Genomic DNA, 17,913 nt, shown 5'->3' with positions numbered 1-17,913 from the left:
AGTGAAGGAGCAAATAATGACACAGCTGTCACATTACGCAGAGAAAACACATTCTTAAGGTGGAACACACCTGCTTGTATATAAGTCACATGTCCCTTGTGCCGTCCTTGTTGAAGGTGTGAAATAACAAGACACAATGTATAAACCTGTCCTTTAACAGCTGTGCATAGTCTGCACTGTGCATGCCAGAGGAAAGAACAGCAGTCTGAAATGTCTGTGTTCTGCTGACATGAGGGTGAAATTCAGTACTGCTAGACCTCAGAGAGGGGAAAGGGCAACGCCAGTCATCCACGCTGCGTGGCTTTTGCGAAACCATCAATTAAAGCATAAGACACAAGTCATTGTAAAATGACATTTGAATGCAGATTCTTTAAAATCACTCTGTGTCTACAGTGTGATTACTTTACAGGGGAGAATCATTTTATACAAAGCCTCCAACTTCTCAATTCAAACTCAACGTGTCAAAAATGACCATCTTTCTGGAGTTTTTCTGTTTAGTGGGTAGCCCAGGTCCAAATCCAATTCTTCATGCATATGAAGAATTTAAGTTTGGATTAAATTCTTCTTCATTTTGATTTTTAAATTAAATCACTTCAGATTGAATGATGTTTGATTCACACCCTTTGTGCAAAGTGCAGGGCGGAGCCATGGGCAGGGCTCCGACAGCCCAAAGACTGCTTTCCTTCCAGTCTTTGAGGCTTTGTTTTCTGAGCCAGGTCTCAGGGTGGTGACCCTGTATGAATGAGTTCACACCCAGCAACAGCACAGCAGCGTGGGTGAACCTGTCCATTCTCAACATGGGGCGACACCTCCCCCAAGGGAGTGCAAATTGGTTTGGGGGAAGCAAAAAAACCTTACTCTTTTAATATGTAAAGCACAGACATGCCTACCGCACATACACAGATACACAGTCTATCTGTCGTATTAAAAGTCTACGAAAGCAGGAGCAAGTGAGGAGGGGCCTGTTTGAAAGGCTCCTGGGACTGAGGAGAGGCTGCTGCTCAGTAAGTTGAGAAACACTGGCTTAGCCGCACAGACGGGGAGCTCCCAGAACGAGGGCAGGCAAGTGAAACCCAACTCTTTTTTTGTTTTGTTTTTTGTTTTCCACAGAACTGAGGGAGGGATCACAAAAGGGGCCACCATCGGGGTCCTCCTCGACTTAAACAGAAAAACCTTGACATTTTTTATCAACGACGAACAGCAAGGACCCATAGCGTTCGAGAATGTGGAGGGCCTGTTCTTCCCGGCAGTGAGCCTGAACCGGAACGTGCAGGTGAGCACCGGCCCGGGCGCAGTGGTTCTGCTGGCCCTGCTGGGAGGCTGCCGTGGACGAGCCGATCCATCCCTGAGACAGGAAGCTGACCGTGTATGGTCCAGACCGAGACAGGCAGGAAAGGAGGGGGAGAGGGATCAACGTTGACAACTGACATGTCTCCGAACCAGCTTAAGCCCCTTCATTATACTTGGACACAGTCTAGTTAACAGCAAGTGGGAAGCTGGAATTCTACTCCTGGTTTACTAGTGAGTGTCCCTCTGAGCCCTGGTTTCGTCTCAAGTGGAAATGAAACTCTCGAACCAGCTGGCGTGAAAACAAGCCTCGCACAGTTCCACGCGTGCCTGAGAAGGAAATGTGTGAGGCGAGTGTTAGCACCGTTATCAGAAAGTGTGAGCATCCTCTCTGCACTCTCATTTGATTCGTTGAGGATAGAAAACAGTCCCTGCCCCGAATAGAAAAACAACAGGTTCTTCTCACTCGTTCAGCAAATACCTGTGGAGCGCCTTTAATATGTGAGGCGCTATTAACAATAGTGTTTATCAGTGAAACAAAACATAAAAATCGTGCCTCATAGAGATCACATTCTAGTTGTAGGAGACAGACAATAAAGCAGCACAGGTGCCACATTAATTATCTAGTGTGTTAAAGGCAGTAAGTGAGAAGGAGGCAAGACCGAGGGCAGGGTAAGGGGATCAGAGTGCTGGGGGTGGGAGGGCATTGCGGTCTCTAACAGGGTGGTCAGTGTGGAGAGGCCTCATTGCCGTCACGGGTGGGCTGAGCCTGGAAGGGGGTGAGGGAGCGAGCTGTGTGGAGCTTTCTGGGAAGAGGGAACAGCTAAAGCTTCTAAGACATGAGGGGCCTCACCCAGACGAGGAAGGACAGAGAGGCCCTGGGCGGGAGCAGACGGGTGGGGGAAGGGGAGAGATCAGAGCCCGGCAGGGAGAGGGGCCCTGGCCAGTCACTGCTCTCACTGTCGGCCGTGAATCTCACTCAGCAAACGGTTGCCTTATGACAGTTTGGGCTTGAGAATCAAAACACGGAAGGCGACTTTTGCTTTATTCAGAACCAGTCTTGGGAGCCAGTAAAAAATCCACTGTTGTTTGTCAGGATGTATAGTAAAAGGGACAGCACCCAGTGACCTCCGTCCTCCTCTCTTCCTGCAACTAGTTGGGGTTTTCTGGGAGGCTGAAATCTCATCTGTCAAGTTCAGCTTCCACATGGGAAGAAAGAAAACCATAGAGTACCCTAGAAGTGAGCCTGGAAAACCTCATTCAAAGTTTTCCACAGTTTTAGATGCTCTGAGTATCTTTAGAATCAGACCCTCGGGCTGGGGAGACGGGGGCAAGAACGGAGAGATGACAGTACTGTGTGGTGTGTTCTAGCCTTGTCCACGGAGGAGGGAGGGGACAAAAAGCAGTGAAATAGCATAAGTGCCCATGTTTCTTCACACCTGGCCATTGTCTCGGCAATCCCCAAAGGAAAGGTTTATCCTAATTGAAATACTAGTGGACAAGTAATAAAGGAACAGCTGTCTGCTCACCTGTTCTCTAACCATGGCTTTGGCGGTGATCATTACGAAATGTTCAACAGGCTTCACTACCCGCAGATCAGGGCCTGGGTCTTCAGTCATAAGGAACACAGTCTCCCCAGATTCGTAAAATGAGAATGATATTATTAAGTGTCTCCAGGATTTGGGAGCCTGCCATAAAGGCCAGGTCCTTAGCACAGGCAGAATTCTACCAGAATTCTCTTTCACGTGTTCTACAATAGACGTTAATGTGAATAGATCCCTTTTGAATTAGGAACACACCGCGGTGCCCAGAGGAGGAGGATGGTGGGGGTGGGGGCCTGCAGTGCCTTCAGGACTCAGTCTCTTCCCCCAGGTCACGCTGCACACCGGGCTCCCAGTCCCCGACTTCTACTCCAGCAGAGCGTCCATCGCCTAAGGATGTCCTGTGGAGGCGCCAGCTGCCTGTTCCTACCTCCGTCTGAGAAGTAACAGCGAGAAGCGCAGCGAGAGCCTGGTGGGATGCCAGAGAGCTAGAAGGTGAGGGACAAGGAGGAGAGAAAAGCTGGTCCTCTGTGGTCTGTACACCCCACAGCTCCCCGCTTCCCCTCCCAACCTCTCCACGCTGTAACGCCTGCGTTTGCTTCCATGTTCAGAAGTTCTAAACAACAAAGGACTTAGCCCACCCTGTCACTTCGTTTCCACTCTCAGATTTTGCTTTTATTTAACCTAATTTTTATGTAGCGAGTTATGTTTTGTTTCCTTTCTGATCGTGTCATTGGTGACATACGGAACTGCCACTGCCAAGAGAAAATTCTCCCAACCGTTTTTTCTTAGCTTTCCATCAGAGGCTGTAGAGAGAGCTGGGGCGAGCTGAGCAGGAGTTGGACCTGCAGCCTACCTCCCAGGGTGTTCGTGCACAGTGAGTTACCTCCTGTGCAGCGTGAGCTCTGCATAGCTGATCTCTGGGAGGTGGACAGAGTGAACGAGGCATCGCAAAGTTTCCGTCCATTGAAGCACAAACATATCAGCTGCACAGCTACCCAGAGGTTCCCAGTGGGTAGGGCAGCTGACTCATTGGAACGGGCCAGAAACCCTGGTTATTGGATGAAATTGGAAAGTCCCCAGACATAAGCAGACTGGGGGACTTAATAATTTGGTTCATTTATTTAATACATGTTTTTAATCGAGAGCCTGCTATGGACCAGGCACTGTTCTAGACCCTGCAGACACAGCGGCAAATACACAGGTTCTCGTCTCTGCCCTCCTGGAGCTTATATTCTTCTAGAAAAATGAACCAAAAATAAAATAATAACAAATTATTATTAACAAGAATAAACTAGGGAGAGAGAGCCTCATTGGCAAGACCATTTAAATCCCCTAGAACGATGGTAAAAATCCACATACTCCAGCCACGGCACCAGAAACATACCAACTCAATGCCTTTTCAACCGTGCCATTTTAATTATGACATCTGCTGCCATTCATCACAGGGCGCTGCTTTGGTAGAAATGATGTCAGCATTCTTATTTGTTAATGCTGCAAAGATACTAAGCCTTAAAAATGAGTGTGGGGGGAAAAAAAGTGGCCAGGGGAGGAGGACCCATCCTCAGTAACGGGGGACCATGAGGTGCAGTCCCCGACATTCACATTCTCAGGATAAACACGCTTGCTCCACACACCCTCTCTGGGCCCGTGACAGATGGAAACCCGTCCTCTCTGCTGCCCTCTACCCCAACCTTTCTGGAGTAGTTCAAATAATGTTTGGAAGAAAATGAAAGGGTAGGTCATTGCTATGAGTGATAGCAAAATAATAATGCTTATTACTTCTACATAGAGATAGACTCACATGTGAGTTTACCCTTCTGATTCTTTAGTTTGACATGACATTTTAGAAAATGTAGGACCTGGAAAGAGGTTCTGATTAGTGGTCTAAATATTTGCCAGTGAGCCAAGAAATTCATCAGGAAAAAAAGCAAGAATAACAAATAAAAGGGAAGAGGTAGGATGTGAAAGCTAACGAAGTCTTGGCAAAAAGTACTATCTGTAAATAGCTAATGATTTAGTTTGTGCTTACTTGATTTAGATTAGTTCTATCAGTTACAGTTTTCCTAGTTACATGTACCTAATTTATTGAATGGGTGCTATCCTGTTTATGTCCGTCCTGGTTTTTCTTGGCCACAGAAGAATTCTGTTGCGGGGCAACACTAGTTTGATATTTGATTTACTCTCCAATAAGACTCGATGGCTGGGCCGCTGTAGACTCATAGTTCCTCTTGTTCTTTATGAGATTCATCCTGCTAATTAGATTTCTAGTGACTTGTAACATGTAGTTGACACAGAATTGCAATTATAGATGCATACAGCTACTGTACTAGAAAAAAAAGGGTATTTCTGGTGTGCCAATAAATGATTTTTATGAGAGAACATGATACTATGTGTCTTCAGAATTTTTTTTTTGTCTATTTAGGAATGACAATTTGCCTTTGTCAAAGCAACAGTTCTTCAATAAAGTGTAATTGGAAAGTCTCCCAGAGGACTTGAAAACGTGTTATTCACTCTTTTTCCTCCTGGGCACTGGCACTGCCTCCTGGGAGGACTTACCTCCTCAATGTTAATTTAGTGTGACACATAATTTAGATGCTGGTGGGGTCTGCCTCCAACCACTGGGGACTTCATTTAACAAACCTACTCCTAAAGAAGCCACAAACTTGTACTGCAAAAGATAGTACAGCAAACCTCGTTCCTTCGACATCTCTTTGAATGTTTATGTGGCTAAATAATACAATTGCTTTTTGTACATTCGGATGGCTAAAACAATATGTGTGTTTTTAAATGATTACATATTGATCTCCTTTACATTGTTAATAGTCTTTTACAAGAAACAGCCATTGGCCCTGGTCAGTTTGGCTCAGCAGTTAGAGCATCGGTCCGCGGACCAGAAAGTCCTGGGTTCGGTTCCTGCTAGGGGCACGTACCTCGGTTGCAGTTTGTCCCCGGCCCCAGTTGAGGTCATGTAGGTGCCAACCAGTCAATGTGTCTCTCTCAGATCGATGTTTCTCTCTCTCTTCCCCTCTCTCTTCCTCCTGCTCTATCTGAATAAATGCAAAATGAATGTCCTCGGGTGAGGATTAAAAAAAAAGAAAGAAAGAAACAGCATTTTTTTTTTAAATAAAAGAAAAGCATCACCTAAAAGCACATGGTCTAGGTTATGTCTCAAAGTGGAGCACGGGGCAGTGGGTGCAGCCGCTGCTCTGCGCATGCAGGTTTCTGCTCATTCCTCGTTCCTCACCCACCCCACCCCTGCCCCAGTGCCTTTCCTTCTTCCTCTCTTCATCCCATCCATCCCTCTTCTGTTTTGTTTTGTTGTTTCCCTCTCTCTTCTGTTCACTCCCTAATGGAACACTTGGATATATATTATTTTAATCCTCACCTGAAGATATTTTTCCACTTATCTTCAGAAAGAGTGGGAAGGAGGGAGGGAGAGAGAGACATCCACGTGAGAGAGACACATTGACTGACTGCCTCCGGCACATCCCCGACAAGGGCCAGGGACGAACCACAACCAGGAATCGAACCCGAGACTCATTGGTCAGTAGGCTGACGCTCTAACCACTGAGCAAAACTGGCCAAGGCCACTTGGATATTTTTTATCCTTCTTGTGGTACTATGGTTAATGAAACTTCTGATTCCTGGTATTTTCTCATAGGAGTGATTAGTGACTTGTAAGAAATTGTTCCAGCCCAGCTGGTGTGGCTCAGTGGTTGAACGTCGACCCATGCACCAAGACGTAGCCAGTTTGATGCCCAGTCAGGGCACATGCCCAGGGTGTGGACCCGATCCCCAGTGGGGGACATACAGGATGTTCTCTTTCATTGGTGTTTCTGTCTCTCTCTAAAAATCAATAAAGAAAAAAAAAAGAAATCATTTCATTTTCTGGAAATGAGATCCTGTTTTTCTGCCTCTAATGTGTGCATTAATCTTTTGCCCATCTATTCAATGTACTGATTAGAAAAGAGGACTTGCTGTTGAATCAGGATTTCTGATTATGAATCAAGGGAACTATAGTAATTAAAGAAGTTCTCAGATCACACTGCTTTATAATTTATATAAATATGCTGAAAACATCTCCATATATTCTTCAAATATATGTGCCAGCTACTTCCTCTGAGACTGATGTTTAGAGAACTTTAGATCTGACATCACACACAACTGAGGCTACCTAAACCTTGTCTTTATTTTCTTGGACACACAGAATGTGGAGTATTGAATAAGAGTGAACAATGGAAGTGCCTAATTAAATACACAGAAACATCAGTCTGGTCCTTTGAATTTATTGACTGCTCCACTCTGCCATAGCTGTGCCAAGAAAACTTGCAGGTATAGAAGTATACACCACAGAATTATAAAGTGGGGATGGTTGCATAGCCTTGTGAATATAGTAAAAATCACTGAAGTATACACTTTAAAAGGGTGAAGGGCCATGTTGGACACGACCAGCACTCTCCTGACAGCCTCCCCCACACCACACCTAATGGTCGGCCCCTATTTTACCAAACCTGTCCTCTGAGGTAAAGCCCAAAGCAGAGAGCGAGGGGTGTCAAGGACCTAGTAGCTGACCCCCTGACCCTACCTTATCTTCCCCTTCCCTCCTTTCCACACTCAGTGGAATAACTTTTTTTTTTTTTTTTTTATCCTCACCCGAGGACATTTTTCCGTTTTTTGTTTGTTTGTTTAGATGGAGTGGGAGGGAGAGAGAGAGAGAAACATCAACGTGATAGGGACACATCGAGTGGCTGCCACCCGCACAACCCAACCAGGGCCAGGGACAAACTGCAACTGAGATACATGCCCTTAGCGGGAACCGAGCCCGGGTCTCTCTGGACCACAGGTCGACGCTCCAACCGCTGAGCCAAACCGGCCAGGGCTCAGTGGAATAACTTTGACTTCCTTCCTCTTCCCTCTGGTGAAGATCACCTGTACATGTCATCCTACCTCCCTCACCAGGACTTTCCTGAGTGCAATCATGGTGGAGAAAGGAGAAATCCTGGCTACAATTAAGGAAGCAGTTCAAAATGGCTCTTACAGCCCTGGCCGGTTTGGTTCAGCGGTTAGAGCGTCGGCCTGCGGTCCTGAGAGACCCAGGTTCGGTACCTCGGTTGCAGTTTGTCCCCGGCCCTGGTCGGTTGTGCGGGTGGCAGCCACTCAATGTGTTCCTTTCACGTTGATGTTTCTCTCTCTCTCTCTCTCTGTTTCTCTCTCTCCCTCCCACTCTACCTGAACAAAAAATGGAAAAATGTCCTCGGGTGAGGAAAAAAAACAAAATAGCTCTTACACATCCCCTGTGGTTATGTCCACATTTTTTCCTCCTCCCACCAGGTAAAAATAAACTTCATCATGAAATCTAAAAGGCTGAACATTGTGGTGAATAATCTTGCTATTTCCCCCCAATATTTTTCTAAAATTCTCTACTAACTAACGAAAATAATAATAGACTTCCAGTCAAGATGGCAGGTAGGTAAATGTGGTATTGCCTCCTCCCACAACCCCATCAAAATTACAAGTAAACTATTCAACCTTCATTCAGAACCACCTGAAATCAAGCTGAATGGAAGTCCTACAACTACTGAATTAAAGCAGCAGCCACATCGAAACTGGTAGGAGGGGCAGAGGCGTGACAGGCTGGTCCTACCCCCACGTGTGGCAGATAAAAATCAGGAGGACACCTCGGCTGGGAAGGTCCTTCCTGAGGAGTGAGGGGGTCCTCGTCCCACACCAGATGCCCAGCTCAGGGTCCCAGTGCCAGGAAGAGAATCCCCATCACTTCTGGCTGGAAAAACCAGCGGGAACTGAGGCTCAGGGAGGCTGGGGTTGCAGCTGTGGAAGACCCAGGCAGCTCCTCTTAAAGGGCCCGCACATGGACTTACTCAGACTTGCTCCCTCTGAGCTCAGAGGGGAGGCAGTTTGAGGGGCGCCAGAGACATACAGGGAAGACTGAGCTGTTTGGCCTCAGAACGAGGGCTGGAGAGGCGGCTTTCCCCTGACGTGCTCTGGGAGGCCATTGTTCCTTTGGTGAGCCCTTCCCTGGGGCGGCAGACTGGGACTCCAGCAACCTGGCTCACACTGTTTGCCCCACCCTGGTGATTCCCTGAGGCCCCGCCCCACCGAACTTTCAGGCCCACCCAAGCTTTTTCCAAAGGCTTTATCATAGGATTAGTCTGTCTTGGATCCTGCTTTAGAGTTTCCTAAAATCTCTCAAACAAGCAGCTTCTGGTCTCAGTAAGCCCCATACCTCTCATTAAGTGGCCCCGGGCCTGGCACTAGAAGCAGCCAGCCTTGGTTCACAACTTTGCTTGTCTTGGGCACCTCCAAGCCCAGCACAAGAAGCAATCATCTGCAGATCACTCTGTAGCGTATGCCGGATGGCCCCGGCCAGAACACAGGCAGTGGCTGACCTTGCCCCAGAGCCAGCACACCCAGTGGACAGCTTCAGACCACATGCAAACACCACCACCCAACCACCTCCACAAGTGACACACTCACTGAGCAGACTCAGTGGGCACCAGAGCCCTGCTGAAGTAAGTCTTGCTCTGTGTGGTGGGCCCCTACACAGATGATCCTCCAAGGTAGTCAGAGGCCAGTGGTCAGTGGGCACAGCCAGTCCTTGTGGCTGATCAGCCTGAGTAAATCCTTCCCATTGACATGCCAACAGCAATCAAGATAGAAGGGTGTACAGTCCACACTAGGGGTACACCTCGAGAGCCCAGCTGGGGTAATCAGGGAGGCTGTGCCACTGGATCCTACAGGACACCTACAACAATAGGCCACCCTATGAAGCCTAGGAGACATAGAAACTCTACCTAATACATAGAAACAATCACAGGGAAGCAGCCAAAATGAGGAGACAAAGAAACATGTCTCAAATGAAACAAAAGAACAAAACTCCAGGAAAAAATTTAAACAAAATGAAGATAAGCAATCAATCAGATGCAGAGTTCAAAACACAGGTTATAAAGTAGCTCAAGGAACTTGGTGAGACATTTGAGAAATTTAGTGAGACCTTCAGGGAACTTAAGGAGACCTCCAAGGAACTTAGTGAGAACATCAACAACCTAAAAAAGGACCACTCAGAAATGAAGGATGCACTAACTGAAATAAAGAATAATTTACAGGGAATCGATAATAGAGTAAGTAAAGCCAAGAAGCAAGCCATCAGTTTGGAATATAAGGAAGCAAAAACACCCAATCAGAACAGCAAAAAGAAAAAAGAATCCAAAAAAATGAGGATAGTGTAAGGAGCCTCTGGGACCACTTCAAGCGTGCCAACATTCTCATCATAGGGGTGCCGGAAGGAGAAGAGAGAGAATAAGAAATTGAAAACCTATTTGAAAATAATGACAGAATACTTCCCTAACTTGGTGAAGGAAACAGACATACAAGTCCAGGAAGCACAGAGTCCCAAACAAGGTGAACCTGAAGAGGTCCACACCAAGACACATCATCATCAAAATGCCAAAGGTTAAATACAAAGAGAGAATCTTAAAAGCAGCAAGAGAAAAATAATTCATGACCTACAAAAGAACTCCCATAGGACTGTCAGCTGATTTCTCAAAAGAAACTTTGCAGGCCAGAAAGGAATGGCAAGAGATATTTAAGGTGATGAAAAGCAACAACCTACAACCAAGATTACTCTATCCTGCAAAGCTGTCATGTAGAATCAATGGACATATCAAGAGTTTCCCAGACAAGAAAAAACTAAATGAGTTCACCACCACCAAACCAGTATATATGAAATGTTGAAGGGTCTTCTTGAAGGAGAAGAAGAACAAAAATATGAACAATAAAATGGCAATTAATACCTATCTACCAACAACTGAATCTACAAACAAAATGAGCAAGCAGAACAGAAACAGACTCATAGATACAGAGAACTTTTTGTTGCTTGCCAGATGGGGGGGGCTGGGGGGAGGGGTGAAAAAGATGAAGGAATTAAGAAGTACAAATTGGTTGTTAGACTGATGAACCTCAAAGGGAAGAGGGGCAGGGAGGGCAGGATGAAATAAACTGAAGAACTTCTATGCATATATTCATAACCAATGGACACTGACAATAGTGTGGGGAAGGCAGGAGGGGGGCAGGATTGGGGAGGAGGGGATTAATGGGGGAAAAAAGGGGGGAACATCTGTAATACATTCAACAATAAAGATGAGTTAAAAAAATTTTAATTAAAAAAAGAAAAGTAAAATAATTTCATTAATAAGCATAACTGAATGTTACATTTTAATTACCTGTTTATCAACTTGCAAACCATCTTCTGATGTATGACCATGATTTTTAACGTGTATGACGAAGGAAATCATAAAACTAAAAAAACCGCCTTGAAGAGAGGAACTTCTTGAAGATGTCAACAAGCATTCCTCCTACGTGGCTAAACTTCTCTAATGAGGGCAGTGTGTTCACCCATGCATTTACATATGTTCTGCACAAAGAAAGGGACACAGACTGAGAACACATGTAGAAGTGTTTTGCACAATAAAGCTGAAAGACGTGTTAATACAAGTCGTCATCCTTGTGACCTCTGCCCTCTCAGATCAGGCAACCTGAGAGCGGCAGAACAGGCTGAGAGCAGCTTCCAGCAGCGTGGAATCCTGGTCCTGGCTCCAAGGTGTGCCAGCCGTGTGCCCTGGAGCCAGTGATGAAAACACACGCGCAGTGTGCACATCTCTAACATGGAGAGAATAGCAGAATTTTTTGAGGGTTAAATCAAATAATATGTGAAAACACTCTGAACAGTCCTGGCCCAGCGTGAGTTGTATTTGCGTGCAGTCGGTGGGTGGCCCCAGCTCCTGCTTTATTACTGAGACCCCACGGAGTGTCATTAATTCTCACCATCATCTTGAAGACAATGCCTGTTTTTGGAACTTAACAAAATGTTTGTTAAATACTTCTGCAAAAATTAATGAAAGAATACAGGCAAGGAAATTCTGAGGAAAGGTAGAAACTTGACTTGTAGGACACATTAAAATCTATTTCAAAGCCGCAATAATCAAAATGGTGTAGTATTACTAAAATCAACTACAAGGTAACAGAAATAGACATTTTAGTCGATGTTGAATAGAGAATCACAAGGGAGGAAATGAAAATGATTCAAAAATGTTGAAAAATATTATTTGAAAATCGGTTAACTATTTGGAAAACAAAACGATATCCTTAATCATATCACTTTCCAGATGGCAAGGGGTTAAACATATAATATTTAAAACTCTAACAACCAGAAGAGAATGCTAACAGTCAACTGATCTTTCTCAAGGAGGTTTAAACCACTATAAATTGCTGTATGCAATTGGCTTATCAGTTTTCTAAGACTCCTCTGCAATTTATATTTTACATTGTAAACTCTTTGTTATCATTGCCTGCATGTTATAGCCATCTGTTTTCTTCTTTAGTTAACTGGGCCTATCTTATCCTGTCTAAACCCATTTCTAGTATTATAGATATATTGAATGTATTGATTTAGTGTATGCTGCCATTGAACAAACTACCTTTAAGGAAAGATTGAGGTATTAAATATGAACTACTCTGCACTCTGTTTCTGGACTGCATGTTCAACCTAACCGTTAATGAGTTTATGATGAACAAGTCATCGGAGGTAAATGAGGATCCTAATGGTTCCTTCTGTAATGCTGACTTCCATGTGTGATCTGTGAGAAGACCAGTCCGCTCAGTACATTTTCCTAATTGCCTGGTGGGCTGTGCGGCTGCCAGATATGAAGAAATAAGTATTCGGTCTTATCGGTTGGGCAGGCTTAAAATGATGAGCGCGTGAAGGTTAATTATAGCGTCTCAAGAGGTTTGCTTCATGATTGGCAATAGCACAGGTTTTGCAGAAAATGCAAGCCTTAACTATTTAGGTATAGTGATGCACCCAGACCAGATATACCTGCAGAAAAAATTACAAATATCTATCAGAAAGAAGTCAGGGGGAAAGTGGGGGACATCTGTACTATTCTCAACAATAAAGATTTTAAAAAAGAAAGAAATCAGTCAATCTTAGCAACTTCTGAGGATCAGACAAAACTTCATGCCACTATTAAATTCTATGATTTCAAGATTTCAACTAAGACCAAGAATTGAGAAGTTGTTAGCCCTGGCCAGTTTGGCTCAGCAGTTAGAGCATCAGCCCACCGACCGAAGGGTCAAGGGTTCGACTCCGATCAAGGACACGTACCTATCTGGGTTGCAGGTTCAATCCCCCAACCCCACTTAGGGTAGCAGGGGAGGCAACAAATTGATGTGTGTCTCTCACATTAATGCCGCCCCCCCCCCCCTTGCTCTGTAAAAATCAATGAAAAAATATTCTCGGGTGAGGATTTAAAAAAAAAAAAAAAAAAAGCAGCAGCAGCAGCAGTTACCATCTACAATACATATACTGTATGCAAGCTAGTTGTCCATCACCAAGGAGAGGACACTTGATGTTAAGACAATCTGAGCATCCGCTCTCCATGTCTTGGGAGTAGATACAGAAAGAATCTCAGTGGGTCAGATTAAGCTAGTCCAGGGGCAATAGGAATGTCAAATCAGGGGCCCAAATGAAACAGGAGAGAACAAGACACAGGGGCAGACTCAGTAACAATTGATATTCAGTGCATTTCACATGTGCTTCTTTTCCTTCAGCAGTTTCAGTCTCGGGCTTCAGCCTTAAGCCTCCTGCAGATGTTTGGCCAGGACTAAATGAAATTTAGCAATTCCTGGGACACATTGCTAGTGGAAACTTTCAAAGACACTATAAAAGAGGATAATTAAGGAACATCATTCTTCCACAAAATGGGCCTGACCCCAATACGATATTTTTCATGTTCTAAAACTTCCTGGGGCTAGATTAATAATAACCATAACAATAATACCCTATTTTCTTATTTCACAGATGGGAGAGTTGTTTTGTGTTTTGATTTTTGCTTTTCACACTTTAACATCTCTGCAATAAAGACACATCTTACACACATCTTAGTGTCAAAAGAAACTCATCGGCTTCTAGCCAAGTGATGGTTCTCAACCTCGACTGCATATTGAAATCATCTGGAGAATTCTAAAAATACTGATACCAGGCTACTCATTTAATTGGTCTGGGATGCAACTTGAGAGAGTGGGGTTTTTCAAGTTCCCTGGGTGATTCTAACCTGCAGCCAAGGTTGAGAATGCAGAGGTAAGGAATGAGTGGGTGGCTGTAGTCAGGCTGTTGGTATTCGAGAAATTAACAGAATGTGGGGGTGAGGGGAGCATCAGTTCATCAATCTGTTACTCCCTTGAGGTATTTGCATGGGCAGCTGATCAATTTAAATTCACATCATGATTGTCACTTAAAAGGTCTTTTAAAAGATTCCACTATAATGCAAGAAAGAAAGAAAAAAGTATTTTTGTGTGTGCACAAAATCAATACACATACACTGGATAATACAATTCAAGGAAGGAAAAATTGCCAAAATTCTGAAAACAAAACACAGGTTTTTATTTGTTGATACCAACTGACGTGTCAAGAACTACCATTCAGATGTCCAAATATGTCAAAAGCATATAGCTACCTACCAGGAATTCTCTTTATTTATATTTATAACTCAACTAACACCAATAATAGAAACAGTAGCCAAAAAGGAAAAGACAAACAAAAAGCCCACACAACCCACAGTATTTTCTGATATGAGTTTAAATTATTCTTCAGCATCACAAATCTGCTAACAGGGTCCCAATCACAAGCAGGTGCTACATTACATCACCTGTAACTGCCTCTGGCCATACTTGATAGACAGGCATTTTAAACCCCAATTGTGATTGTCACTCTGAAGAGGAAAATACCATGTATTTGTGGGGATAAATGTACAGTATCGTAAATTGGCTTTGTTTGTTTTTAAGTTGTATACACTTGATGTTATATTTGTTTGGTTTTCTTCAAAAGAGCCAATATTAAGTCAGTTGTGTATCATATGACCACTGACAAAAGCATCTTACAAATGAGAAATACTCTAATAATATTAGTAGCCATAAATTGAATCTTACTGTTTTCCATGCAATGTACAACAGGCTTTAAGTGAATCATTTGACTTAATCCTCATCTGACTTATGCATTTCTATTTTTAGCATTTTAAAATGAGAAAATTGAAGCACAAAGAGGTTAAGTAACTTGCCCAAGGTCACACAGCAGGCAAGTGTTAGAGCCAGGATTTGAACCCAGACAGCCTCACTCCAGGGCTCGAACTCTTGACCACTTAGTTAAGGACATTGTGATCGCTACACATAAGGTGTACCACATACACCACATTTATTCAGTCAATAAATATTGAATGAGCACTTATTAAGTGCCAAAAGTTATAATTACTACAGGTACCAGTGAACAAAACAGACAAGGTCTCTACCTTCTTAAAGTTGATATTCTAATAGGGAAATGCAAATGAACAAAAGAAAGGAAGGAGGGAGGGAGGGAGCTCAAGATGATTTTTTAAATAGTAATAAATAGTGGAAATCAGACAGGCTAATGAGATAGAAAGTTTTGGGGTGGTCAGCAATTGCCTCTCTGAGGAGGTGACATTCAGGCTGAAGAGCCAGGGGTAAAGGCCTGGAAGCAGGAACAAGCTGGTTATGTCCAGGGAACTCCGGAGAGTCAGTGCAGCTGCCCCCGGGGAGAGGGGAGAAAGGAGAGGGGCCGGATGACGCTGGCAGATGGGCAGGGCCAGACCACCAGGGCCCCTGCAGGCCAGGTTCACCAGTTAGGAGCCTTTGGTTACCAGAAACCCAAACCTGCCTCTGGCTGACCTAAAGGCACAGAAGGAAGGTGCTAGAATGGTACAGGCTAGCTCAGAATGATGGAAACCAGGGCAGCTCTGGCAACTGAGGAGAAGGAGCCCATAAACAGTTGGTCTTCTCCGAGCCCCTCTCCATCACCACCCTGACTCGGCCGCACAAAAGCTTTAGCTTTCTTATCTCTGCTCAAGATTTGATTCCAGAAAGACAGGATCTGATTTTGCTCTTGGGCCCTGTGTCTGCCTCTTAGCAAAAGGACAGGACATCATGGCTTAGAAGTGCCACCGCTGCATCCACCCTGACCACTCTTTCCAGAAAAGTGGGTATGAGTGCTGGAGCAAAATGACAGGTTCTAGCTCTGTCGCACTTTGAATGAATGAGTGCTGCTTAAGTCTGTTCCTTCCATTTCTGGGACTGTTCTTTGTTTTAAAAAAGCAAATGTTTTAGAAGTGGCAGAAAGCAAGGAGGCTCAATTTCAGTCTCTGCAGAGAATAAACAGTGAAGGGGGGAATTCTCTTCAGTATTGACTTTATGTCTCAGAATACCAGACGCTCACAACCGATTTAACTCAAAAAACAACAGAGCTTCCACAACTGAGATGAAACTGGGGCCACAGCCAACATTACCTAATACATCTTTTTCAAGCCTTGAACACAAGACTTGCTGCCTCTACGCTACTCAAAACCGAACGGGGAATTTATTTTGCATGGCATAAAGATCCACCCAGCTGATAAGGGGGGGGATTCATTCTTTGGGGATAGCTGATCTGAATATCTGTCTCAACATGGACTTAGGAGTCAGAAAAACCAGGTTCCCAGCCCAGGTCAACCACTTATTAGACAGGAGCTTAAACAAGTTAATCTAACCTCAATCATCCTTAATTTGTGGCAAATTGAAGGTAATACTACTACAGGATGGAATGATTGTGGGGACTGAGTTAGAAAACAGGTGATGTGCCTGACACAGCACTTCACTGGGACTCCTCGAGCTCAAGCTCTTGTTGGTCTTTGCCAGGAGAGTGGTCAGTGCATAATTAAACACAAATTGCTACAATGTTTGCAGTGTGGATGTGGAGGGGAAAAGATTTACAAACAGTTTTGGCCCTGAATAACTTTAAAAGAATTACATTCCTTGAGTATAGCTCACCCCAGTGTTTCTTAAGGCAACTAATAGTAATTGCTGCTGTTACTTTAGGGCTCACAATGTGCCCTGTGCTATTCTAAATACTTGACTTTTATTAATGAATTTATTCTATACAGTCGTCCCTCGTTGATCGCGGTTAATCCATTCCAGACTCTAGCAGTTGCACCTGGCATCAAAGGATTCCTGGGGTGCTCGACTACATAGGCCTACAGTCCATGCGTACAGTATTTTTAATGTTAATTGTTATACAGGGGTGTATAATTGACTCAGACAACCGAGCGTGCACTGTATCATTTTCACTGTCTCAATCAACTTTTTAATGAATATATTTGAAAAAAACACAATACAGTGAAGCTGCAAAAGCTGAAGTGCGAAGTGGCAGGGACGACTGTACCACAGCCCTGTGAGGTGGCATTACTGTCATCCCTCAGTTTAAAAATCAGGTGTATGTCATCTGCCCAAGATCACACAGCTGGTAAGTGACAGAGGAGGGATTTGAACCTCCATGAGTTAGTTCTGGGGCCTTCACTCCTAATTATTCTGCTTCACTCTCCAAATCGCGCAGAAGCACTAATCCACACATGGCCCTCGAGAGCTGTTCGACGTCCTCCCTGGCACGCAAGGTTGTCCATTTGGGATTTGGAGTAACAAACTAAAATTCCAATTTTTAAATTATGTGTGTTTTGTTGATTCTCCAAAAATAAACTTTTCAAATGTTCAAGTGTTCTGTTAGAAAAGTACTTTATGCAAATATGAGGTTTTTGAAGACCATGTCTTCTTCAATATTATTCCATGTGCTCACCGTTCCCTATTAGCTGTTCCGTGTGAATGTGAGCAAACCAACCACACCACCTATGCACACACCTTTAGCACCTGGCATTGGTCAAGCTTCTCAGCTCCATCTGTTCATTAGAGTGGCATGTGTGGCACAAAGAAGATATTATTAGTTGGGATCAAACAGTGGTCTAGAAATAGAGGGAAATAGGACTTCTCCCCATTTCCTAGAATAAATTTATATGGCTTATGTCCATGCATTTGACTATTTTACATACCTCCTGTAAGTGGGATCACGCAGTATTTGCCTTTATGTGACTGGTTTATTTCATTTAACATAATGTCCCCAAGGTTCATCCATGTTGTTGCTTATTCTAGAATTTACTTCTTTTTTAAGGCTGAAGAATATTCCAATGTATGC

General features: G+C 44.1%; 1 protein-coding gene across 4 annotated transcripts in view; it reads left to right on the top strand.

The window, feature by feature from the left end:
• Positions 1–3,345, top strand: part of TRIM9 (tripartite motif containing 9) — a 93,878-nt gene extending 90,533 nt beyond the window's left edge. For all 4 annotated transcript variants that reach the window (XM_036270932.1, XM_036270946.1, XM_036270956.1 and 1 more), the window contains 2 exons: positions 1,111–1,273; positions 3,160–3,345. In XM_036270932.1, coding sequence (XP_036126825.1) covers positions 1,111–1,273; positions 3,160–3,222 — 226 coding nt within the window. In that variant the 3' untranslated portion in view covers positions 3,223–3,345. The remainder of the gene's footprint in view (positions 1–1,110; positions 1,274–3,159) is intronic.
• The last annotated feature ends 14,568 nt before the right edge of the window (positions 3,346–17,913 follow it).

This window comes from Molossus molossus, unplaced genomic scaffold (genome assembly GCF_014108415.1).
Source record: "Molossus molossus isolate mMolMol1 unplaced genomic scaffold, mMolMol1.p scaffold_m16_p_1, whole genome shotgun sequence".
NCBI lineage: Eukaryota > Metazoa > Chordata > Mammalia > Chiroptera > Molossidae > Molossus > Molossus molossus.
This window is presented reverse-complemented; position numbering and strand designations above follow the sequence as displayed.